General features: G+C 43.6%; 1 protein-coding gene across 1 annotated transcript in view; it reads left to right on the forward strand.

The window, feature by feature from the left end:
• Positions 1-27,783, forward strand: part of MAGI2 (membrane associated guanylate kinase, WW and PDZ domain containing 2) — a 1,103,226-nt gene that overhangs the window by 707,668 nt on the left and 367,775 nt on the right. Inside the window, exon 4 of the mRNA XM_029910860.1 lies at positions 19,517-19,732. Coding sequence (XP_029766720.1) covers positions 19,517-19,732 — 216 coding nt within the window. The remainder of the gene's footprint in view (positions 1-19,516; positions 19,733-27,783) is intronic.

A 27,783-nucleotide genomic window follows, 5' to 3' on the forward strand; every position in this document is an offset into this window, starting at 1 on the left:
TCTACACAATATACATAGACATAAAATGTAAAAACTTAAATAACTTAGAAACAGTAGCCAATCAGTTGTTTTAATTGTCATATTTGAATTCAGCACATCAAAATACATAATAAATAGCACATTTTATCTCTGAAGCAGACGACTTCTCAAAAATTGTAGACCAGTGTTATTTATTGAATGAGGAAAGCTACTAAAAATGTCCATACTAGAGCTGAGTATTATATTCTCAATCAAAATACAAGCACCTTGAGTGATTTCATGCCACAATATTTATTTCTGTTTGATCCCAAATCTGAATAATTCTGAATGAATCAAAAAAATTAATTTCTGACCTGATTGAAAAACTATCAGACCACCACTGATAGAAGTTTCTAGGACCCTCAGAATTCTGTGGATTGTCTCATATCCCACTCTGATATCCTAATTGATCTCCGGAGGTGCTGAAATTATTCCAGTGTCCAGCATAAATTGATTGGTGGCAAAGGCATTGAATAAAACACCAATGATCCATTGGGGCAAGCTCAGATTTTTATCTACGTTGTCTTATCTACAGTAGAACCTCAGAGTTATGGACACCAGTTACGAACTGACCAGTCAACCACACACCTCATTTGGAACTGGAAGTATGCAATCAGGCAGCAGCAGAGACAAAAAGAAAAAATGCAAATACAGTACAGTACTGTGTTAAACATAAACTACCAAAATAAATAAATAAAGGGAAAGCAGCATTTTTCTTCTGCATAATAAAATTTCAAAGCTGTATGTTTAGTTAATGTTCAGTTACAAACTTTCGAAAGAACAACCATAACATTTTGTTCAGAGTTACGAACATTTCAGAGTTACAAACAATCTCCATTCCCAAGGTGTTCATAATGCTGAGGTTCTACTGTAGTTCACAGTGGTAGTGAGTGAAGTTGAGCAAGAATTATATTGTTAAAAGAAAGTGCCATATAAGGCTTAAAGAGAAAGTGGAAATACCAGTTCTACATCCCTACATCATTTAGAACTTAGGAGTTAGTTTAATGACTGTTTCTTGGGGGGGAAAAACAGTCCATCTATTGATCTGATGAAAGTTACAACGATTTTTCCCTACTCTTCATTAAGTTTCTTTATTTTCTTAACACACGTATTTGGAGCCCAAGAGAATTATTTTGATTCATTTTGACAACTCCTAAAGGGAAGAACCAACTGGGAAATTTGACTTCTTCAAGGTGTTCATGCTGACTACCCAATCTGCAGATGCTTTTTTTTTTTTGTAAACATATAAGGCAAGGATTCCTTACATACCTCTCCAAGTTGGCAAGAAACCTTGCTTAGGAGCAGCTTGAATAAATGAATCTAAAACTGATAGACTACAGGGAATCATGTCTTATTTGCAAACAAGTTTAAGGAAAATGTCAGCCAAAATAAACAATATAGAGGGCTTCTTTGATGTTGTCAAAGGCCAGCTGGAGACAACAGAATTCAAGCTAAAATCCACAAAAAATGACATTATGAAATTATAAAATGGTATCTATAAATGTATCTTTTGAAAATAAATCTGACTTCCTATGAAAAAGGGAACATAGGAATTGCCATGCTAGATAAGCCCTAAGGTCCATCTATTCCAAAATCCTGACTGTGACAGTAGCCAGCACCAGATGCTTCTCAGGAAGGTGTAAGAACCAAGCAGTAGAGAGGTGTGGGGTACTCTGTCCCCCCACATTAGATCTCATCTTGATCTCTGACAGATTGGCATAAGACCTGAAATATGAGATTTAATATATCTTCCACAAACATTTTTATCATTAGTTATGATAACACTGAATATTCGTGATATCCATATAAAATGTCCAATACCATTTTTGAATTTTATTAATTTCTTGGATTCAATGATTTCCTGTGGGAGCGAGTTCCACAGTTTAATTACATATTATGTGAATAAGTATTTCCTTTGATCGATCTCCAATTTCCTGCTTTTAATTTCATTGAATGTCCCCTGTTGTTGTGTTACGAGACAGGGAGAACTGAAGTTCCCTATCTACCTTCTCTAGACCATTCATTATTTTATATACTTTTATCATGTCTCCTCTACTTCATCACCTTTCTAAGATAAACAATCCCAATCTTTTCAATCTTTCTTCACATGAGAGATTTTTCCATGCCCTTGATCATTCTCTTTGCCCTTCTCTAAATCACCTCTAATTCTGCAATATCCTTTATGAGACGATGTGACCAGTACTGTACACAATATTCCACGTGAGGCTACATCATTGATTTATATAAAGGCATTTGAATATTATCTATATTATTCGCTTATCCTATTCCTTATGCAACCTAACATCTTGTTTGCCTTTCTGACTGCAGCTGCACATTAGCAGAGGTTTTCGCTGAACTGTCTACACTGATGCCTAGGTCCCTTTTTTGATTTCACACAGTTACTGTAACTTTGTAAGGTGTAATAGTAGTTCAAATTTTCCCTCCAGAGTTCCTTAATTTGCCTGTAGCAACACTGAATTTCCTTTACCACTAATGCTGCCCATTCACCTACCTTGTTTAGCTCTCTCTGAAGTTTGTTAAAGGTCTCTCTGGTCCTCACAAACCTGAATAATTTTGCTAACCCATTAATCACCCTCCTTTCCAGATCATTAATACATATATTAAACTGTGCAGAACTTTGAGGAACCCTGCTGTTAATAGTTTTTCAGTATGAAAATTGACCATTTAGTCCTAAAGGTCCCAGTTCAAGAATGTACATGTCCTACAATCCAGGATAGGCGGGAGGAAGACAAATCTCTTAGTTTGTCAATTAAACTTAAATCTTTGCATAAAGACACAAAATAATCACATGACTCAATCTACATGGAACATAGTTACTGAATGTTTAGGGATGAGGCACAATTTTAATTGCCCTTTCTGATCTAGTTCACAAAGATTGGATTTGGTCTACATCAAGAAGAAAAAAAGGGTGTATGCTTTGAAGGGCAATATGTCTCAGCATCTCTGCTAAACTGCAGATGACATGTTGAGGCAAAAAGTGCACCTTTTGGGAATGGGACCAAATATCTGCTTCCAAGTTACCTGGGGAAAAGTCAGAAGCAGGGATTGGCTGTAACTATCAGGGACTCACAGCTAAGCTCAGACCCTTCTAATTGCTCTCAGCTGGCTCAGCTAATGAATCCAGCCTCCTGACTGGCTGGAGACTCCAGTGGGCACTGTCTTAAACCAAGCAGCCGGTCAGGGCCCCCAGGTGTTCAGTAGTGTTCCATACCCACAGCTGTGTTTGTAGTCCTGCTTTCTGTTCCTGCTCTCAACTCCTTTTTTGCTCCTAGCCTTCACTCCAGACCCGCCCCCCCCCGCTCCTGGTTCCCTCCTCATGGTTCTGGCTCCTGCCTACTTGCTGTCTGATATTCTGGCTGTAATCCCTGATTCCTGGCTCTGGCTTGCTGCCTGAACTTGGTATTCATATTCTGACCATGGCTCTGACCCTTGGCTTCTGGTTTCTGACTCTCAGCTCTGGCTTGCTTCTCGTGTTTGTCTTCTGACCACTGCTCTGATCCCTGGCGCCTAGTCACTATCTCTTGCTTCTGGCTTGCTCCCCAGACTCAATAATTCAGCTCTTGACTTGACCACTAGGCCTGGCTACCTTTGTTCCAGCCATTAAGGCAGACTTCCACCCTAACTATTAGGCAAGACTGCCCACAGCCTGGTCGCTATAGTAATATTGATACACAACACTTTTTTTTCTGGGACCGTAGATCATAAGATACTTCTGGGGAAATTCTGCACCTCTGCGCATGTGCAGAATTTATGTCCCTTGCAGATTTCTTTGTTTCCCCACAGAAAAATGACTTTCTGATAGGGAAGCCACAAAAGTGGTCATGCGACCCTCCACAGCAGTATGTTTCGGTTGCCCAGGGCAGCTGGCAGAGAGGTAAATCACTGTGGGGTGGGGGCGGGACTGGGGAAGACACGGCCGGTGGCTCCTACCCTGCGCTGGACTCAGCTACTAGTCCCGGCTGGGCTGGGGAGGACAGGACTTCCCCTTCCCCTGCATGGCATCTGGGGCCGGGTCAGACCCACCCTCAGATTTCTCCCCCAGCTGTAGGAAGCTCTGCAAACTCCCTCCCACCCCCCATGCTTTCTCCATCGCTCTTCAGCTACAGGGAGAGGGATAACTGTACAGGGAGCTGCTCCCCCATCCATCCAACCCCCTGTGCATCCAGATCTCCTCATACCCAGATCCTTCTGCCGAGTCCCGCATCCAGAACCCCCTGGACGAGCTCCACTCCCCCCTGCACCTGGACCACCCCGACGAAACATCCGCACCTGGATCCCCACCCTATCAAGCCCCAACCAGCTGCACCTGGATCCCAACCCCACTGAGCCCCACTCCCCCATCATCTGTACCCTGCCACTGAGTCCCCCACACCCAGACCCCCCTGCTGAGCTCTAACCCTTCCACACACTCAGATCCCCCCTGCTGAGCCCCAACTACCTTCACCTGGACTCCCCTGCAGAGTCCCATTACCGTAGCACCCAGAAACCCCAACCAAACCCCTGTGCATCCAGATCCCCCCCACACCCAGATCCTCCACTGAGCCGCCTGCACCAGATTGCCCCACATAGAACCCTCTCAACCCACACCTGGATTCCCCCCACACTAAGCCCCTCCACATTTGGATCCTGCCTTGCTGAGCCTGCCTGCCTACACCTGGTGCACCTGGCATGGAGGGGCAGGGCTCTGGAGTGTTTCTGGGGCAGGCCCAGTCCTTGTGCTGTGTCAGGGTTGGGTGCAGCCTCACCGCTAAGTCCGTGTTTTGGGAGCGGGGAGCTGCACAGTGATCTCCCACCTCTGTGCAGACAGTGGCCTGTGCTCCCCAATGTCATGCTGGAGCCTCCACATTTATTTGACAAATAAGATTTGCAGAATTTTAAAATATTGTGTGCAGAATTTTTAATTTTTTGGCGCAGAATGCCCTCAGGAGTAATGAGTATTCCCATAAAATAAAAAAAAAATGGAAGAGTGAGTCATTTATTGATGACTGTATTAAACTCAGCTGTGCAGTCCTGCTCTAGTTACAGTAACTCTTCATTTAACGTCATTCCAGTTAACGTTGTTACATCACTGATCTATTAGAGAACATGCTCGTTTAAAGTTGTGCAATGCTCCCTCATAACGTTGTTTGGCAGCTGCCTGCTTTGTCCACTGCTTGCAGGAAGAGCAGCCCGTTGGAACTAGCTGGTGTGGGCTTGGAACCAGGGTGGGCCAGCAGCCCCCATATCAGTTCCCCTAAGTTCCCTGTGCTGCAGCTGCCCAGCAGCTATCAATTGAGGGCAGTTCAGGTGTCCCTCCCCCCACTGCTGTGTGCTGTTCCTGCCCTCTGCCTTGGAGTTGCTCCCAGGACCCTCCTGCTTGCTGTGCCGGAGGCAGGGTGCGGGAGAGAAGAGGGGTGCCGATGTCAAAGTCTTCCCCCCTGGCTTCTATACCCCATCTCCACAGAGCAGGGTGGGAGACGACAGGGCTCAGGACGGAGGGAGCTTGCTGGCAGCAGCTGCTGTCTCAACTTGCTGATCTACTTAAAAAGGCACTGTACTTAGAGTGGGGTCAGTGTACTTAAAGGGGCAATGCACATCTCTCTCTCTCTCTCTCTCTCACACACACACACACACAGTTTTTCCTCTCTCTCTCTCTCTCTTACACACACACATGGTGTGTGTCTGTATCTCCCTCACACACACACATGCACCCCCTGGCACTTTGGGAAGTGGAGGGAGTGGTACGCTCCAGTGGGATAGCGTGGGTTCATCATCGCATTCAATTTCCACAGGGAATGTTTGCAGCCACTGCCATGTGTCTATTGTGTCTCCTCCGTCCATTCATGCTGCCTTGTAGAGTGTGAGGCTACATTAACAACAATGTGTTAACCCTTGAGGGCTCAGCCAAGTGCTAGTTAATCATTTAGCAGCAAGGTATTCCCTGGGAAATATCCCACCCTCTGATTCCCCCAGCTTAGCCAAGCTTCACAATCATCATTGCTGTGTACAGTATGAAATTGTTTGTTTAAAACTTATACTGTGTGTATATATATAGTCTTTTTTCTGGCAAAAAATTTTTCCCTGGAACCTAACCCCTCCATTTACATTAATTCTTATGGGAAAATTGGATTCTCTTAACATCGTTTTGCTTAAAGTAGCATTTTTCAGGAACATAACTACAACATTAAGCGAGGAGTTACTGTACCTGTGTTCATGCTAGTGTGATTATTGCCAGTAAAGTCTGAATGAGTTGTCTGTAGGGTTGCCAACTTTCTAGCTGCAGAAAACCGAACACCCTTGCCCTGTCCCTGACCTGCCCCTTCCCCACGGCCACGCCCCTATCCCGCCCCTTCTCCGAGGCCCAGCCCCTGCTCACTCCATCTCCCCCTACCTCCGTCGCTTGTTCTGCCCCACCCTCGCTCATTTTCACTGGCCTGGGGCAGGGGGTTGGGGTGCAAGAGGGGTGAGGGCTCTGGCTGGGGTGCTGGCTCTGGGGTGGAGCCAGAGATGAGGGGTTTGGGGTTCACGAGGGGGCTCAGGCTGTGAGTTGGGGGCCGAGGGGTTCGAAGTGTGGGAGGGGCTCTAGGCTGGGGCAGGGGGCTGGGGTGTAGGAGGGGGCTCTGGCTGGGGGTGTGAGCTCCGGGGTGGAACCGGGGATGAGGGGTTTGGGGTGCAGGAGGGGGTTCAGGGCTGAGGCAGGGGGTTGGGGTGTGGGAGGGGGTGCGGGGTGCAGGCTCCAGGTGGCGCTCACCTCAGGTGGCTCCCAAAAGCAGCAACATCTCCCTCTGGCTCCTAGGTGGAAACATGGCTAGATGGCTCCATGCGCTGCCCCTGCCTGCAGGCGCCACCCCTGCAGCTCCCATTGGCTGTGGTTCCTGGCCAATGGGAGCTGCGGAGCCAGCACTCGGGGCAGGGCAGCATGCCGTGCCCCCGTGGCCACTCCTTTGCCTAGCAGTCAGAGGGAGATGCCAGCAGCTTCCTGTGAGCCACGCAGAGCCAGGCAGGCAACCTGCCTGCCCCACTGTGGGCAGCCAATTGGATTTTTAACGGCCCAGTCCCTAACCCTAAGCCTAACCAGTTGAAAACCAGATGCCTGGCAACCCTAGTTGTCTGTCCTTTGGTTTTAACTCGTAATTTCCTTCTCCCACTCCATAATTAACATGAATTAATCAAAGTACTCCTTCTAAAGATACAGGTCTAGATTCCCTGGTCAGGCCAAGCTGTGCTCAGTAAAAGACCAGAAGGTGGAAGGCAAAGGTGCCCTTTATATTCCACCAGTCCCGAGGCCTCAAAACTTCTGTAACTTATACCTGGCTGAGCAGGACCCTAAGATCCTGTTCTTGTAGTGTCAAAGAGCCCAGGCTGCAACCTGAGCCCGAATGTCTACATCACAATTAAACAGCCCCTTAACCTGAGCCCCGCGAGCCCAAGTCAGCTGGCATGGGCCAGCCGTGGGTTTTTAATTGCAGTGTAGACATACATACCCTATAACATCTCTGTACTGCCCAGGGATGTCCTTAGACAGAAGACATTCTTACGAACCCAGATCTAATAGTTTTCTGGCACTGGAGCAAGAGAAAACTGCCATAGCAGGGCTCTGGATCTAGCCTACAGTATTCACATCTACAACAGTTTGCTGCAACTTTGAATTTGGAATTATTTCATGATGTGTCATAGAGTTTTCTTTCAATGGAAGTTTTAACCTTTGACTCAGGTGGAAATGACTGTGTATTTCTAATCTGGCACATTTCCTGCTTCATTACTTACAATCTGGTCTTGTGGGATTAGTCATGAAACTCTCATCTGTGTTTAATAATGCCTGTTTTTATTGTGCATTTATCCCATTTCTAAAGCCATCCAAAATATATTAAATAATTTTCAATTGCCTTTATTTCCTAACGCACTGTTTCTGCAGAAAGGAAATGTTTTGTTAGAAGTTTTGAGTGTATGTCACTCCCTGCAGCTTCCAATAAGCAGTCATCTTTGTTCTAAGACATTCTCCAAAATTGACTTATTCTGTGCCCCGAAAGGAAAGAGTAAGCTTTTCTGGAGATTACAGCAAAGACTGTCTTCCTCACCAGCAAACTCCTTGAGACTCTACCAGTCTTAATCTTGCCTAGCAGATAACAATCAGCCCCCGAGCTCTTCAGAGATTTCTTCAGAGTTGTCTCTCTGCAGTGCACAGCCCTATCACGGTACATTTACAGAAGATATTAAGTTCATTTCTCTTTTAAAGAGTCAACTTACTGCAGTTTATTAATTTAACTGGTGTTTGACAAACACTCTTATTTCAGTCACAGCACTGAACTGGTTTATATTAAAAGCAGAACATGTTTATTAAACAAAAAGATGTATGTTTAAATGATATCAAGTAGAAGGAATAAAGTTAGAAATACTTTCAAACTAACAAAAATAAAACATGTTTCTGAAACTAAAACTTAACTTAATCAGCTATAGTTGAACATGGTTTCCCTACTTACAGAAACTTCCTCAGCCTGACTAGCTGTTCCAGCCAGAATTCACCCTTACAGCATCAAAAATGCTGATTTCTTTGTTCTCAAAAGATGGATATTGTGATGGCATGCAACCCTGTTTTCACACCCTATACACTGTTGTAATAATCTTTGTAAAAAATATGCCTTGTAAAGTTTCACTGTAAAACTAATAACTTCCTGGTCAATAACATCATGGTGAAACATATATAGCAACATTATATAAAAATTATGAACATAAGCTGTAATCATGACTGAAGTGTGTTTACCAGACAAGTCTGGGGAGTAGATAAACCTATTTCTCAAAGACAAAGGACAAGTTGACACCTGTAGCCAGGTGTCATCAAAGCTGATTGGCCATCACCTATCAAGTGGCCATTCTTTGGCAAGGAGGTGGGCAGGAACAAACTGTTCTGTATCTTAGCAAATAGCAGCATGAAACCTCTCACCCCACAGACTCCATATCTCCAGCTGTCAGCTGGAAAGAACTTCATCTAGGGATCACTCTCAGGAAAATGCATTTTAAAGGGTGACTGAACTGTAAAAGTGAGGGGTATATACACCCCAAGTTATCTCTCCCTACCCATCTCTCTCTTTTCACCTAAGAAGACAAAAGAAGCAGTTGTTAGACTTTGGGAGCCAAGCCTGGCCTGAAAGTCTGGTCAGCAATGTTACTGGAAACATGTGGAAAGGACATCACTTTAAACCACTAGTTTAAGTTTAGAAAGTGGAATGCCTCATTAGTTGTACTCACTTAAAATCTCCCTTTGTAAGTAAATAAATTTGTTTTATTTTTTAATTAAAACTAATCCAGTGTTGTGAATGGTCTGGACTGTCCAGAAGAGGCTGTGACTATACACAGACACTCAGAGTGTGACCTGCATGATCTTCGGCTGTTTGTGAGGAGCCCAGGTTGAGAGCTACAGCAGCAAAGCATTGTGAGAGCAGGGCAAGTGGTGACACAGCCCCTCACTGGTCTGGATTGCACCCCAGAATGTCATAGATACCCCAAAGTCTTTCAACAGTTCCTTATATTTTCCAAAACTTATTTTTGACTTCAAAGTCAAGAAGACCTCATGAGGGCTCAGCTTGGCTCTGCTTGCTGTGTCTCCCAGGGAGCCAATGCCATGTTGATTTTGCAGTCTTCTGTGATTTTACAATGCAAATTCCCTGCCTGCAATCTCATATGCAAATGAATAGTCCATTGTCCATGTCTCTAGTCACACCTGCTTCTGTTTGCCACTTTGCCTTCCCCTTTGTCTTCTTACAATCTCCAAAATATAGTATTGGAGAGTATCCATAATTTCAGTAACAGTGAATGTTGTTACAAACATGTCATAGTGATATTAATGACCGATGTGTTATTAGTTTTCAAGTGGTATATTACATGATACCTTTGGAGTAAATATCCTGGCAACAGTTTGTGAAGTGTAATGAGCTGGTCAGGCCAGTTGAGTTTTACTGCTACATACCAGGGAGCCCTTTGCTATCTGGTATTGGGGTGCTTTGAGGGCACAGTGCCCCACCAAGAAAAGTGTATTCAGCCCATGTTCAGGTCTCTGCATCCTTGCCTCAAAGTTTACAATATCTCTGTCTCTCCACTTATCTCCAGAGGGAAGGGGCTGGTGCCCCCTTTGCGGGAAGGGAGGTGGGTAGGGGAGTTTGGGCCCTCCCTCTTTATCGGGCTCTGGCCCACGGACCTACAAGAAGCTGTGATATCAACCACCCAAGGGTGCTTCAGGGCTACCTCCCTGGGCCACTTCCTACCACTTACGCTTCCATTCCAGGGAGTGGTCCAAAGCCTTGCAAATGAAGGGTTCCTTAGTCCTAGGGAAAGGCTAGTTCCTCCTCTAGGGGCTCTGATAGCTGCCACTTGCAGACCTCTCTGCTGCAGACAGGAGTCCAGCAGTACCCTTACTGAGGTGTTCCTATGATAGGTTTCGCCTCCTATCTGGTCTGCCCCACTTCTGAGCTGTGTAGCTCTCTTTTTAAGTTCCTTCACCAGCTGGAGGAGGCGCCACAGGAGTGGCAAGGTAGAGCCAGCTTGTCCCGGAACTGCTCTCTAACTTCTTTTATCCAAGTGTGGGGTGTATAAATATAAACTGGAATAAATTGCCTAGGGAGGTTGTGGAATCTCCATCCTTGGAGATTTTTAAGAGCAGGTTAGACAAACACATGTCAGGGATGGTCTAGATAATACTTAGTCCTGCCATGAGTGAAGGGGTTTGGACTAGATGACCTCTTGAGGTCCCTTCCAGTCCTATGATTTTATGATTATTGCAATTTGAAGCTTTCTGTACATTGTTAACAATGGAAACCTTTCTAGGAACTCAACAGGCAGAAATCAGTATTTTAAGTCAAAGAAAAAGGAGACATTTAAAAGAGGAAATGAAGCTGAGAATGCTTATTGAGATAACTGAATAGGGGAGGGTGTCTGCACCCAGCGAAGCACTAAGGCCTCTACCAGCCAGAAGTCTAAACTCCTCTAGTCTGAGAGAACCCCAAGGTTCCTGGAAATAATCCCTCCCCTAGTGCTGCTGCCTTGCTGCTCCCGGGGCAGACTCAAGTTCAGTGTATATGGGTTATTCAGTAGATGGTGTAAAAGATAATTTTGAAAAACACTTTTTATAGGAAGTTGCCCCAGGAATCTCCACATCCACTTGCCCCATCCAGTGCATGATGTCATCTGCCTATATTTAAATAAGGAAATACGCCATTTCTAACAGCTCTGCCAGACTAAATACCTTTTAATTTGTACCTTATTTTCAGACATTGATTTAACAACTGGGCTCAAACTGCTAAACAATCTGATTCAAAGACTTAGGAAAGAAAAAGGGACTGGATTCTTCAGTCTCTTTCTGAAAGTAGAGATTCTTTTTCGAAGGTGAACTGCAAAGGACTTGCTAGAAGTTAAAAAACATATTTGTAATATTCCTGAAGAATTAGAAGGAAGCTTGGCACTGTTAGTGAGCTATGTGATCACCATATTTTTAACAAAATTACTTCCCTTAGATAATCCTGGCCTGCAGCTTTCATGGCTTGTGACATCACAAGTGCCACAAACAAAAATGGGAGTTTTTCAAACCCTTGTTTGTGGATGTCACTCATGAAAAACTAAAAAACCGCACCGCCAATTCAACAGGCAGCATTGCAAAACTGTCATGAAAATTTATGAGCCCAAGTACAAAATATACTCACCCACCCTTACTATAGTGATTAAAAAAGTAATTATAGTATAGACAGCCGTCAAAATAAATTACTCAGCCAGGGTGAGTGGGAGAGCAGAAGTTTGTGAGACTTCCTTAAGGAGGTTGTAATTGTCTGGAACATTGTTAAAATACAGCACTAATTATATTTGAATGTCTATCTACTGTTTTCCTCTTTTATAATCTTATAAGCAAGTTGTCAGAATTTTAAAAAGAAAGGAAACTTCTGCAGTTCTTTAACATTCTGATGTCTGTGCATTTGAAAACAGTGTATCTTATTACATATAAAAAATCTGCTTTAAGAGAATATTATTAAGGTTGCAAAGTGAAGCATTCAAAAGCTAGGAAATGCCAGATTTGATGTTGCTCATACAACATTAGTTAAGTCCTCATGCAACCACATCATAATGCATATATGCACAAGACAGCTGAATTTAGGGTTGCATGGACAACAGTGAATCTGGCATTTCTTAACTTTTGAATGCTTCACTTTGCAACCTAAATAATAATATTTCAAAATAGGGTTTGCTTCCTGCAATTTCTAAGTGTGTTTTGTTTTGTTAGGAAAAAAGATAAAAATGAAATCTATTATGTGCCACTATAACAACAACCCTGCCCCCACTTTCCCCCCAGTTCATCAGCATCTGGAACCTTCAGCACTGTAGTACAGACTGCTACTACTTGGGTTACAGGACTGACTATGTTAGCTCCCTGCAGGAGAAGACTGTTTTCCTGAATGGATGATGGGTCACCAGTACCATGTGTTGGGTTCAGGCCATAGTTACTTGAGTCTGATGCAGTCCAGCTCTATTTTCCTCCTGCAATAAGGCAGGCTCCTCTCCTCTCCTCTCACAGTCCCCATGCAGCACTTCTACCTACAGTGTCCTTCAATCCTGAGCCTTTTCTCCAGGGAGAGGGAGAGGAAGCACAAGCTCGCCAGCTGGAGATCTGGCTTTCTGTGGCATTCTGCTAGCCCTTCTCTCTTTTCTTTTCACTTCCTTCCTGTGTTTTTTAACTACCTTCTCAGCTGATAGGATAATTAGCCCCTCACCTCATCAGCCTATAGTATGATTAGGTAATTAAGTCTTCTGCCCCTCAATCTGAGCTTCTCTGGGGGAACTAGTTAGTGCCTATGTGACCACAGTGCTGGGTCAGCTGCTGGCTCATGGCACTTTGTCACACCTCCCTAGCCCTCAAGGTGGGGGGGCTCCTGCCTCATGTGATGCCCCCCCCCCCCCCCCAAAGGAGGGAATAGGCCACTGGCACTATATGTCTTGGAGCTTTACATTGGGAGTCCAACCCAGATCTCCCTGTCCCCACTCACCAGGCATTGAGGAAGCTGCAGGCCCATATGATGACTCCCTTAGAATGGGATGGGATGCTTGGGCTACATGCCGGTTGTGAGGGAACCTGGCCTGGCTTTTTCCTCTGTTTCCACCATTACATCTGCTCTGGCAACTCCCAGACATTCCCAGCAGGGCCATAACCCAGGCGGGGTGAGCAGGGCAGTCACTCAGGGCGCAAAGCCGCGGGAGTGGAAAAATGGGGTGGAGAAATAAAGGGAAAAAACAGTAGGGGACTAGGGTGACCAGACGTCCCAATATTATCGGGACCATCCCAATATTAGGGGCTTTGTCTTATATAGGCAACCTACTGCCCCTTGCCCCTTTGTCCCAATTTTTCACACTTGCTATCTGGTCACCCTATAGGGGGCACAAATATGCTTTCTTGCCGTGGGTGCTAAAATGCCTGAGTTACGTCTCTGATACCCAGTGTAATGGCAGTTGTTACTAGGTTGATTAGAATGTTCATGTTCTGTTATTATTGTGACATTTTTTCTCAGGAGTACAAGTCAGAGAAGAAAAATGGAGATTTTTAACAATTTATAACTTAGCTTAAAATTAGTGGAATTTTATGGAATTTCTTCTCTGGCCCCGGGTATTTCTCCCTGCTGAATTTCAATAGCCTGCTGCAAACTATGAAGGTGTTAGAGCTTCTCAAAAATGCTTTCAAGAATCTTTTAAAATAGAAAGTGTTAGGCAGCATGAATATAGGGGTCACTACCAATTCTATTCTCTTTATATTGTAGGGATGGCCTTGTGTTGTGCAGGAGGTCAGACTAGACAATCATAATCGTCCCTCCTGGCCTTAAAGTCTATGAACCTAAGAATAAACATTTTGTTAGATGTCCTTACAATGGTCTTGTTACAATTATTTTTAATCCATTCCAGAACCTGATTTCTCATTTGTTGTCTCCATATTCCCACCATCCATATAAAGTCTGGGCTCTTAGATTATAGCTTATCATTAAAGTGATGCTTTCAGTGGTATGTGGTAGGCCTCCAGAGATGGGCAATGTGTAAGTTTTCAGTTTAATACAGATGACAAAATATGTACATTTATTATTTCAATTTAAAAATAATACTGACTGATGTCCACCCAGAACTCTGCCTGCCATTGCAATGAATTGTGTTTCTGAAACAATATTTGTTTTCAGTGGAAGAAGTGAGCCAGTATGACATCAAATCTAAATGGTATATATCCAAACAGTAAATGGAGCCTGGAATACTTTTACCTTTAATTTGTAAATTATGTGACTCCAAAGGGACATGGGAGGATAGTTCAACTAAACATTTTACAGTAGCATGTATAATGAATGTATTCCTAGATTAGTGGAAACAAACACCAACATCTACTTTCCTTTTTCCTAGAGATGTGCCCAAGACTTACATTATCTTGTTTAAATATTTCAGCAACTCAGTGCTCTATAAACAAGTACAAATTGGGATACTGAACAAACATCCTTGGGAGCATTTGTTGCTCAGGTTTTGGTTCATCCCACTCTAAAAATGAGGCTCTGATGAGAAATTTGGATCTGATTAAGGGATGGGATTCTGTATCATCCCAAAGTGTGGGGAACTTTGTATCTGGGCTTTTGGCTTGGACTCGGCACTACTTTTCTCCACAATTGTTTAGTCTTGTTATAATCTCCTAATTTCTCTGTTTGTGGCTTTCTCTTACATTTTGCTGTAATGATTTTTCTTCTTCCCAGTTCCCATAAATAGATCTATTATTCTTAGTCATGACTCCTACCTTGGCAGGAAACAAGATAGGCATCCACTCCTGAATGTTTTCTTTATTATATGGATTTTTTTAAGCCTAGCTCAAATTGCTAAAGTCAGGGGGAAAACTCCTCAATTTCTTTGTCCTTATTTCTTCCTTGGTATGTATCACCTGAAGATTCTGGTCTGGAACTCTATCATCAGGAGGGTGAACAGCATTAAGCCTTCCTGGTAATTTTTTTTTCTTTTTTTTTTTTTGGTCCAGGCTCCTCGCTAAGGATACTTACTGAATGTATACTATAGAGGATCCTCCTTACAGTGAAGCCAGAGGGAGTAGGAGCAATGATCCAAGAAAGCAGGAACTTTTATTTTTCACTAGCTACTGAATTCTAATGTTTTTTCTATTGCATCTGGCTGTCTAAATATTCTGAGCATCTCTCTGATTTAATATTATCATTCATGCCTTTTCAGAACAGGACATTTTGTATGTAGTGCAGTTGTAGCCATGTCGGTCGTGGGGTATTCACAACATGTGGTATACCTCATGCAATGTACATGTAAATGTACAATGTATAATGTAAATGCCCCATTAACAACTATGTTGGTGAAACCAGACAATCAATAAGCTCTCAAATAAACTCACACAGGAAAATGATAAAAGACAAAAACACCATATCACATTTTTCACTGTTCACAAAGCAATCACTCTGTATCTGACCTATCAGTCCTTATCCTCAAAGGAAACCTTCACAATGCTTTCAAAAGATGAGCCTGGGAGCTTAAATTCATAACTCTGCAAGACACTAAAAATCAAACTGAACAGAGACACTGGATTTATGGCTTATTACCACAATCTGTAACCCACTAGCCCACCCCCTTTTGTCCTGTGACTGGAGAGAATACCTTGAATGGTCCCTTACAATATGTGTTATTTAGTTATACTAAACAATCTGTGCCATCTTGAATTTAGCTGTGACTCTGGGAGTACCTTTCCCTGACTTGAGGAAGAGCTCTGTGTGGCTTGAAAGCTTGTTTCTCTCACCAACAGAAGTTGGTCCAATAAAAGATATTACCTCACCCACCTTGTCTCTCAGAATAGCTCAGATAGTTGGAAACACACAGAGGCAATCATTTATAGTCTATTGTCTAGACTGCTGTTCTCAAGTAGGAAAGAAGGCTGTGAGGACATTCTATATAGGGCTTGTGGTGTCAGCTGACAGGAGGATGCCCTTGGCTTGAAGTCTTGTTTCTCAGAGAATTTAATCTTGGTATTTGGCATGCTTTGATTTGATAAGCTTACTTGTGGCAAACTAGCCAAGCCAGCAGTTAACATTCAATAATTTAACTCCAACACAGAATAGATGAGAGACAGCAGCACATGGGCCAGGTAGAAAGGGAAGTTGGCAAGAAATACAAGCAGATCTAGTGGCCTCAGGGGAAAGTTTCGGACTATGGTGAGGATTGGGCCCGACATTCCCCTCATCTTCCCACCCTTACAGAGCTATTTGTCCTGGTTGTACAGAATTAGCAAGAGGCTTCCCAATGTCAATTAGCTTTTCCTGGGCAGTGTGCTCCCTGCTTCTCCTTCCAGTTTCTTGGGCTTCCAAAATCCATAACTACCCTTAGTCTCTGTAGGTCAGATTTTTCAAGATATTTAGGTGCCTAAAGAAGAAGATAGGTACCTGATTGGATTTTTGAAAGTGCATAGGTACCTAACTCCCATAGAAACCTCTTTCTTTAGACTCCTAAATACTGTACCTTTAAAAATCCAGCCACATGTCTCAGCTTCCCAGTCTGCAAAATGGGGACTACGATATAGGGCTATTATTAGGATTAATTAGTTAATGTTTGTACAGAGCTTGCAAATGTAAAATGCTATGTAAGTGTATTACTATTCTATAAAATATAGAACACAGTACTCCACAGCCTTTATAGAATAAATTCATAACAAAGCTTGCTAAATTAGATGGCGCTGCTATTTTTATGGATTGGACACTACACCAAATCCCACTTTGAAGTCAGTGGAGTACTCTCTTGCTCTCTTATTTTGGAGGTCAGGAACATGGAAATTTATATTGAGTTTTCAGTCTGAAACAAAAAGAATGAAATCCTCTCTGACTTCTAATCTTAAATGTACAATGTTGTCTCTTGTGTTTTGAAACTTGTTACATTCATATGAAATCTTTTCACAAGGCATTATGTATATGGCTCTCTAGAGATTTGCCAACATATACGTGGGTCTAACAGAGATGGGTATTTAACTTCCTGAAATAGAAAATGAACATATCCTGTATTTAGAAAATCTGTATGGTGTGTGTTCTATTACCTAGTGTTCAAGACTATTTGATTGATTTACAAATGTACTAGTTATGTCATTACAGATTTCTTCCAATAAATCAATAATCTTTAAAAGTATAATTGAACTACAGCACTTGGCTATGTATGAAAATGGTAAAACAAGGAAGGGGCCATAGAAGCTAGGTTACAGTAAAGGCACTGCACTGCACTTTTAACTTCAGAGCTGGAATCAGAACTGACCTGTTACTGGTTGAGGTTGTGTGCTGCAATTCATAAAATCAATGCTTTATGATGCTGCACAATCATGGAAGAGTAATGCTTTTGAGTTGGGGAAGTGTTTTAGGTAGGAGAGGGGTTTTAAAATAGGAGAAATAAATTCCTTTCAAAATTTACAATACGTTCAAGGCATGAATGCCACCATTATGGATAATACTGTATGCAGTTATGGAAATACAGAAGTGGATCTGGATCTGGTGTCTCTATGCACATTAGAAAGTCTTGTTTAATGTCTGTTAGCTTCAAATCCATCTGTTGTCAGCTACTATCAAATTACCTGTCGGTAAATAAGTAACTGCTCCATCAGAGTTTTGCAAATGGATTGAGACCCTCTCTAATATTGATATTTTTTTTTAAATGTGCTTAAATAATTACCGAGAAAATCTTTGGCAAAAGTTGTTCTCGTTAACCTCTGAGGATAGGGCTTCAATTGCTGCAAGAGAGGTTTAGGTTGGACATTAGGAAAAACTTCCTAACTGTCAGGGTAGTTAAATACTGGAACAAATTGCCAGGGAGGTTGTGGAATTTCCATCACTGAAGGTTTTAAAGAACATGTTAGACAAACACCTGTCAGAAATGGAGTAGTTATTATGTAGTCCTGTCTTGAGTGCACGGGACTGGACTTGATGACCTCTCACGGTCCCTTCCAGTCCTACACTTCTATGATTCTAATCCAGTGTGAGTCTGAGGGCCGTTAAACACAGTAAATTTTCCTACTGTATCACAATTACAGAAACATCTGTTCTAAATAATGTAGTGCTAATTCACTGTGAAAATTCATAAAGCTCTCACTAGTTGTTAGAATACTTAATTACTTATCTGTACTGAGGTGGTCTCATGAGTGAACATTGTACTGAGTTACAAAACACACAGGAATACAGGTCCCAGAACTATCCCTATACTGCCTGAAAAATGCACCTGATAATGCTTTACTGATCAAGGTACTTTACCTGTATGTGGCACATTCAAAGGTGAGAATAGGTTTTGAAGGTGCTAATGGTATTAGTTCATGCAGAAGCAATAAAAGTATTGGGAGAAAAACTGTTAAAAGGTTATATGACTTGTCCTTTGAATTTCTTAAGCAAACCGTAAGTGTATTGGTGATGATAATACTGTATATATGGCTCATGGGAGCTGCGGGAAGTGGCACGAGCCAGGCCACCGCTTCCCGCAGCTCCCATTGGCTGGGAACAGCGAACCGCAGCCACTGGGAGCTGTGAGCGGCCATACCTGCGGACGCTCAGGTAAACAAAGCATCTTGCAGCCCACCAGGGACTTACCCTGAACAAGCCGGAAACCAAGTTTGGGAACCCCTGATATAGATGGTGTAAATTTAATCCTTGTGCATCATGTAGCTAATGGAGTCACTGTTTGCTGTTTTCTTCTTGAATTGAATTCATACACAGGTTTTTTAAAACAGACTGGGGATGCTGTTAAAGGATTCTGCTAGCCCCAAGGTGCATAGGAACATAAGAACAAAGGAATTGCTATTACCAGATGATATCTGTGGTGCATCTAGTCCAACAACCTGTCTTTGACAGTGGCTAGCTTCAGATGATTCAGAGGAAGGTGCCAGTTCATGTTAGGCAGATGTGAGATAATTTCTCCCCCCACTACATTAGTTCTTCAAATCCCTAATTGCTAGAGATTGCTTAAACCACGAAGCGTGAGTTTCATATATCTTCCAAAATATATTCATATTAACTATTATAAACCTGGATGCATGTTCATGAGCAGTAGAAATGTTGACTAATGTAGGAGTTATGGAAATGGACTTGAGGCATTATTAAAGATTTATAAGCATGGATTATCTACCTACCAATCTATAGGTATACATAGCACTTCTTCGTTACAAGCGTGATGTGACATAATACAGAATGTGTTTGCCATCATGGATAGCCAATTACTCCATTTTTTGGTCCCTTCAAGCCTCCAAGCCCCCCTATTTCATGGCATACAACGTTGTGAATTTGGTTTGGCCTATCAATAAAAAAATCAATTACTATTTCATAAAAAATGAAATTTTAACTTCATAGACAGTGTTTTGCACTGACTTTGAAAGGGGCAGTGAAACTAACCCTATGTCATACAGTATCCGTAGTTTCTTATGGTGCAAAAGATGTTCTTAAGAATTTAACTATTGTCCTACTGATTTCATTTGCAGACAACTACTACGGCACTCCAAAGCCTCCAGCAGAACCAGCTCCATTATTGTTAAATGTGACAGATCAGATCCTTCCAGGTGCCACACCTAGTGCTGAAGGCAAACGTAAGAGGAATAAATCAGTGAGCAATATGGAGAAGACAGGTATTGAACCACCAGAAGAAGAAGAGGAAGAAAGACCTGTGGTCAATGGAAATGGCATGGTAGTAACACCAGGTTAGTCCGTTTATCCACTTCTGAATTTTATTTCAGTTATTTCATGATTATTTTCTTCTGCAGTTATGAGGATGCTCACTTTGGGGAGGGAGTGTTTATCTTGTGCTGAAGAGCACAAGGTTAATAGCCAGGACTCCTGAGAAACTGGATTCTAGTATAACCTAGAACAAATCACATGGAGTGTGTACCTCAGTTTTCCTTTCTGTAAAACAGGGGTTCCCAAACTTGGTTCGCGGCTTGTTCAGGGTAAGACCTGGCGGGTCGCGAGATGCTTTGTTTACCCGAGCGTATGCAGGTACGGCAGCTCGCAGCTCCCAGTTTGGGAACCCCTGCTGTAAAATAATTAGCAAGTTAATTTTTGTAAAATGTTTTGAACTTTTCGAATGAGACATTGTGTAACAGCAAAGTCTTATTAGTGCATTAATCCAACAGAATCTTTGTGAACCTGAGACAGTATCAGTGTGGCTTACTTGGTAGTACAGTCACTTGAGAGTCAGACAGATATGGGAAAACTCTTGAAGCCTCCAGAAAAAGCAAATGGGAAGGGCCAAGGTCTGTCAATGTTCCAACACCTGCAATTGGATGAAGGTGAATACAGACCATAGGCAGGTAGTACTAAAAGGTACCTACCCTTCCATCCTGTGGATCTCACTGCTCCAGATGACAGTGAACCCAAGATATCTGCTGGTATCCTGCACAGGAAAATTCCATCATGTCCCAAAGCGGGTGATCAATTCTCCTTCAGAGTTTGAGCAAGTATCACCATTTTTTATCCTGAAACACCATTTGAGACATAACGGATTAATTTTTTCTTCAAGTAAGAAACTGAAGAACTCAGAAGTTTGTATTTTGTAAAGAATCTGAAAACCATTGAGTTAGCAATAATAAGTGCCGGGTTAAATATGTGTATTTTTCTCGTTTGGCCTGTATAGGTCTAGAAGCAATGTGAAAAACCTGGATAATAAAACCCTTTAATCCTAGGGAAATTAGAAGTACAGAAGAAAACGATTGAAGTAGAAGTCCCTTTAGTGACAATCCATGTAAACAGAATGATAAGATTACAAGATTTCTGAATGTACAGGTTCTTATGAAACAATAAATGCATTATCTAATCTCTAAGTGCTGTAAAATTGATTTTCACATTTCATTATATGTATGCTTTTTTTCTCATACTTGGTTGGAAAGCACATCAAATTGAATAACTTTCCCTGTTATGAATAGGTCTGGTTGCATGCTTTTTTGGTGTGTAAGTTCTGCATTTAAGGGCAATTCCTGAGCCTAGGTAGCTAGGCTGGGCACTGAAGAAACATGGGGGAATGAGTAGAAAATCCTTCCCCTTCAGTCTCCAAAACAGCTGTGGAACCATTCTTTGACCATAACTGCTGTGTGGAGACTGCAGCATGCCCCGGAGGCATTACTCAGCCCTTCGACAGGGGAGGATTCATACATTAGTGCATCCTACACCATGCTTTCATGCAGCTCTGCCCCATTCCCTGCATACAAGAACCCTCGAGAGAGCTAAATTCTACACTATACAAGTAGAGTGCACCCCCTCAAATCCCTATAAACAAGAATAGCATTGGATCTGCTGCCAGGGAACTAAAGAGGCTAGGCAAGGACAGGATTTGGTCCCTGCTGGTTAGTCTTCCTAATATCCTTCCATGTTGTTATATGAAATATATGCCTGCATGCAAGTTTCAAGGAAGCAATTTCAGGGCAATATATTTCAGTTCATAATCCAAATCTGATCGAGAAAAAATACAATATCTTGTTTTCCCTTTGCGTTGTCAATATATAACGTGTCCCATTCAAATTCTACATCAGTGGTGGTTAGGCCATACTCAAGAAATATCCACTGGTAGGTGCTATGTTAAAAGAATGCAGTATTGAGCACTGTATGTAAAAGGACCCCCTGCAAAGTAATTCCTTTAGGTGTGGCTCTCTGAACAAGCAGTGCCTCTCTTGACTCTGGTGGTTTTTTAAGGAGCATTTTTTTGTTCAGCTACACTGACTGAGGACTCGGGGGATTGTACCAAGGCGGCTCTGTGTACACACACAGTGTTGCCTTATTTTGGCAATGTAGTTCTCGGGAACTCTCTATAGTAGACAATGTATCTGCGTGCTAAAAAAGAGTATTAGCTGCCCCTAAAATGCATTTGTGCTTTGTCTCCAAACAGACAGGAAAAACAAAATACATTAATGAGTGGGTCACTCCAGATGGAAGTAACCAAAGCCTTGGCACTTGTCATTGCACTTTTGGAAAGTGCAGTCCATTTTTCATAAGAGTTTCTCTTACCTTTAAAGGCAACAGTCCATTAAATATACAGCTCTAAGGATCTGCAAAAGATCTATACAGTCCATTAAGATGTTTATACATGCTTCACAGCTTAAAGTCTTACAAACTAGTAGTGTTGTCAGAGTCTGAGCAGGGCAAAGGACTACAGTGTGAAGATAAGGGCTGATGTAACAGCTCGCACCAGCAGACTGGAGGAGTTAAAGATCTGAAGTGAATCCAAGGGAACTTAAATAACCTGTCTTTATCAGACTGGTAAATGACAGCGATATTTGTGGAGATCTTTATGACTGTAATCTGATTTTTTAATTTATGTTATACCATTTCTTTGTTCTTCTTTCGTGAGAGACTCTGTGCGTTTGTAATGTCTTCCTTTGAACTTGTCAGGCTCTATTGAATAGGGATCCAGTCACTATAGTATCTCCAGGTACCTTGCCCCATGCCAGCCAGGGAGCTCTTCCTCAGACAGCCAGGCACCTGCCAGGCTAGTGACCCTTAGGCGTGGTTCATCGTTATCTTATTTTTACTTTGTACTTGCCACATCTGTTTGTCGTATCCCCCTTTTTTGTCTCTTGTTCTATACTTCGATTGCAAACTCTTCATGGCAGAGTCTTTTTGTTATTTGGGTGTGTAATCTCTAGCATAATGTGTCTCTGGCCCCTTACTGAGGCACCTAGACACTACTGTAATATAAGTAATAAGCTGTAACAATAATAGTGGCATTTCTGAGCAGGTGGCCCATGTCCTCCTGGCATCTTAAAAACCATCTACCAGAAGTACCTACAACTGAAATGGAAACATTTTGCAATTAAGGCCAAGCTGACCCCTTTGTTTATCCCCACAAAAGCTGCTAGGCTAGCTTCTTGCCTTGTCTCTGTCCAAGTTGGAGTCTAATTCCAACCAGATACATGTGGCAGCTATTTCAGCCTGCCATGAACTAGTCAAAGGTTGATCACTGGCTTTGCAGCCCCTTGTTATCAGGTTCATATGAAGCTTAACATTTTTGAAACCTCCCATTAAAAAAGCACTCCGTGTGTCATGGATTATAAAAGTGGTCCAGACAAAGCTGATGAAAGCTCCTTTTGAACCACTCCAAAGCTATGGCTAGTGTCTTCTGTGTGCAGAGTGAGTGAGGGAGCCTCACCCAACCCCAAGCATACATAGGGTTGGAGACGCTGCTCTCCTGTCACCACCAGGCACCATCGTGTAAAAGGCCACCCATGTAGGAAGAGAGCTGGGAACAGTGTAGCAGCAACACAGAATGGCCTTCACAAAGTGAGTGACCTAGTGATGTCATCTGGCCTTTCATTCTCTGTTGGGAAGTGATACCCATTTGGAGGATGTAGGGGGACTCAATGGCTTTGAGGAATAAGACCAGGCCATTATAAAATTGAAACAAACAACAACAAATTGGCAAAGATTAAAAAATAAGGAAGTCACAGGGAAGGATCCTTCACATTCCCTCTGATGCCACTTTGTCTCCCTACACCCCTCACATTTACATCCCTCTCTCCCTAATGTTCCTTCTTGCCTTCCGGATTGTTTACTGCTCCCTTGATCCCCTCTCCTTTCATTCCCACTCCATCCATTCTGCCCCATTATCAAACAAACCAACCAGAACCCATGTAGCTAACTATTTACTATTATTATTAATATTATTTATTTAACTCTGATATTGTGGTAGCACCCAATGGCCACAACTAGGTCAGGCCCCATTGTGCTTGACAATCCCTGCCACAAAGAGTTTACATTGTAAAAGACAAGATGTAAAAGTTGGATGAGACAAACAAGTGGGCCATAGCAGACTGGGGGAGATGAAGCAACAAATAAATATAATAGGAGCCATATAGTTCTTAGCGATTCTGTACTAAAGATCACAGCTCTCCCCCTGTCTAGTCATTATCAGGTTGTACTTTACTGCACTACAGAAGAAGTGAGTTTTAAGGAGGGACTTGAAGGAGGACAAAAAGGTGGTAGAATTGAGCAAAAATCAGAGTTTCCATCCCATGGGAAACTCTGATATTTCAATATTAGTCTTAATCTCTGTAGCAGGGTGGTCTGTTCTCTAAGGAGTGGTGGGAACTGGGGCCAGTCAACCCCTGTTCCATGATATAGCCCTTTTTGGGAAACAGGTGTTCAAGGGAGCTGTAGACAAGCTGGAGAATGGGGGGCAAGTATTAATCAGATAGCTACTTCCTGAACATGATAAAATTAACCTGTTAGGTAATTCCCAGGAGGAGAGACAGGGTAGACAGTAGAGGGTAAGGAGAATGGCATGGGAGCATTGAGTCAGCAGAGAGGCTCTTTGAGATGGGATCCAGAAGCAGAAGAGAGACTTGTGGGTTTGGGAATCTTGTCTGAACCACAGCACAGCACCAAGAAGGAGAGCTGTGGGGCCCCTGAACCAAGGAAAGGAGCGTGAGAGGGCAAGGACCTAGAGAGGCTATCTGGGGCAGGGCTGGAACCTGGGTAGGCTGGAGAGGCCTGTGTGAATCAAGGCACAGTCCCATAAAGGAGGGCTATGGAATCCCTTTGCCGAAGTAGAGTTTTGTTTTCATCCCTGTAACAGGGTGGTCTGTCCTCTTTAAGGAGTAATGGGAACTCAGTCAGGCCCCATTGTGTTGAGCACTATGCAAACATAATAAATGACAGTCTCTGCCCCCAAATAACGTACAGTGTAAAAGACAAGATGTAAGAGGTGGATGAGACAAATAAGTGGGACATGGTAGGATGAAGTAACAAATAAATATAACAGGAGATGTGTAGTTCTTAGCTATTCAGTAGTAGTGATCATAGCTCTCCACCTGCCTTATACTTTATGCTACATGCTCTAGAGAGGCCAGGGTCTGCAGGGGGACTTGCAGAGCTCCATGGCTCTGAGGGAACTGGAGTGGAAGCAGAAACCTGAAGCCTTAGAACAAGGGTGAACTTGAAGACCCAAGAGAGAAGGGTTTGGGCCAGAAGGGCCAAAGGAGACCGTATTCTATAAAGTCTTAATAAAGTAGAAGGGGAATGTTACTTTAAGTACTCTGGGCTGTGAGTAAGTTACTGGGAGAACTGGGAGGGAACTGAGGACAGGGTGCCTGCAAAGCCACGCCATGCCACAAAGGGCGGCACATCATCACAGTCCCAAATCAAGATGAAAAAAATTAAAATATTGCAATTTTTCACAGAATGAAATATTCAAAAATATCTCTATTTGGAAATGGCAAAACAACTAATTTTGATGTTTTTGATTTAAATGAACCATTTTGACATTCCCAAATTAAAATGTTTTATTTCAGTTTGTTGAACTGGCCTGAAAGGTTTTGTTTCAAGTCAGTTCAACATTAAATTGCATATACTGTACTTATTGTGGCACATTGCATCATGCAACTTGTAGATTGGGTACCTGATGCTCTCTCTGTCATAAGTAGTCTAGGCTCTCTGGCCAGACTACATCTCCCATGAAGCACCTGCAGTCATATGACTGCTATTATGCACCACACAACTAGGTTAGAGGGAGTCCATTTTGCATCAGGAAAGCTGTAGTCCCTCCAGACAGTCCAATCATAGGAGAGAATGGGAGCCATAACAACAACTCCCATAAAACCATATGCCACAATGGAGAAATGCAGTTTAATGCTGAAAAGACTTGAAACAAAATGTGTGGGACCAATACAACGAATTGAAATATTTCAATATATCAAACCAAGTAGAAACAAAATGTTTCATTTCTCTGAAAATTTCAGCAAAATTGAAATGCAGAACATTTTTAATTTGCAGAAACTAGGTTTTCCATCAAGAAATCATTTTGACAGAAAATTCCCAACCAGCTGTAGGTGGTGGCTTTACAGATTTTGATTGGGAGCTTATAGGGAATGGCTTGAAAGAGTGTGAAAGTGCTTGTCAGGCAAGAAATCAGGCAATTGAGGCAGGCATCATTGATGAAAGGAAGGTGGGAGTCAACCTTGCAGAGAGATGACAAGTCAGAAGATAGGGTGGAACTATATGTTGTTGAAGGCTATGGAAATGAGAACAAGAAGTTTGTGTCTGATGCGTCAGAAGATGGGAAGTCAATGGAGTGACTTAATAAAGGTGTGATGTAGTCAGAATGATGAGTCAAGAAGATGATTTTAGAGAGTGAGGTTGCAGGCATCAAGGACAGAGAGGAGGAGATGACAGTAATCAAGGTGCAAAATGTTCAGGCCTTGTCACAGTGTTTTGGCAGTATAGGCAGAGGGGAAAGTTCTGATCTTGGAGACATTGTGCGGGAAGAAGTGGCAAGATTAGGCTTGAGCTGGATTTGTGTACTCAAGGAGAATTATTAGGCCTTCACCTTCCTGGGGTGATATCTTATGATTCTTCCCCTCTCAGACTGGGATACTAGGCTACATCCCCCTGTATGCCAACTGTGATTCCTCAGCAGGTCTGCCTGGGTTCAAACCCTACAGTTCTTCTTCGAGTGCTTGCTCATATCCATTCCAGTTAGGTGTGTGCGCGCCGCGTGCACGATCGTCGGAAGATTTTTACCCTAGCAACACCCGGTGGGTCGGCTGTGGAGCCCCCTGGAGTGGCGCCGTTATGGCGCTGGATATATACCCCAGCCGACCCAGCGCCCCCTCAGTTCCTTCTTACCGCCCCTGACGGTCGTTGGAACAGTGAACCGCGGCATAGCTGCTCTTCACTATCCCTAGCTTCTCGTTATTGTTATTATAGTTAGTTGTATATATAGTTATTCAAGTTCTTAGTTAGTTAGTTGTGTAGTGTATATATAGTTGTAAATTTGTTATCGGAGGTTTAGGGGGTGTTTTTCCCCTTTTCCCCCCCCGGCGCACAGCCGGGCCCATGCCCAAGGCTCCTGGCTTTAAGCCGTGCGCGTCCTGCGGGAAGCATATGCCAACAAGCGACCCGCATAGTTCCTGCTTGAAGTGCCTTGGGGAGGCTCATCCCGCAGATAAGTGCCCTATCTGCAAGGCCTTCAAGCCGAGGACAAGAAAGGAGCGAGACTTCAGACTCCGACAGCTCCTGATGGAGACGGCTCTGAGTCCGGATCCTCCCTCGGCGCGCCCTGTCCCGGCACCGAGCGCTTCGGTGCGCAGCGCCCCGGCGGCCCCGACCGGTGCGGCGGAAAAGACAGCTCGGCACCGGCCGACGTCGGCACCGCGCCCGCCTAAAGAGCCTCGGCGCCGATCCCTTTCTCCGGGCCATAAGAAGGCCACCAAGGCGCGGGAGGTTGCTGCCGTGAAGATACCGGCTCCCCCGGTGCCGGGGGTAGAGCCGCGTCCGCAGTTGGACCGCCAAAGGCAGGCGGCCACACCGTCGACTCCGGCACCGAGGCCGTTGAGTCCGGTGCGGACTGTTTCACCACCAAGGCTGGTGGTGGAACCTTGTCTCCCTTCCACCCCGGAGACTTTTGCGACGGCGAGGGACCTGATCGCCCTCACGGAGCCGGCGCCGTCACAACTCCCGGCACCGGTGGCTCCACGCGTGCCGCAGTCCAGAGGCAAGCCTGCCCTGATGCGCCCACCGTCGCCAGCTCAAGTCTCTCGGCACCGCTCCAGATCCCGGAGCAGGTCCCGACGCCGCTCGGAGTCCCGGCGCCGAATATCACCTCGGCACCGGTCGTACTCGCGGCCCAGATCATCTTCGTGGCGCCGTTCGACATCTCGGCACCGTCGCGACGACCGGCACCGATCGGGCTCGAGACGCAGCTCCCGGCACCGGTACGAGCGCCACTCGGGCTCGAGGGGCCGCTCCCGGTACCACGCCTCTTCGC

Source organism: Terrapene carolina, unplaced genomic scaffold (genome assembly GCF_002925995.2).
Source record: "Terrapene carolina triunguis isolate 2854851 unplaced genomic scaffold, T_m_triunguis-2.0 Scaffold68, whole genome shotgun sequence".
NCBI lineage: Eukaryota > Metazoa > Chordata > Testudines > Emydidae > Terrapene > Terrapene triunguis.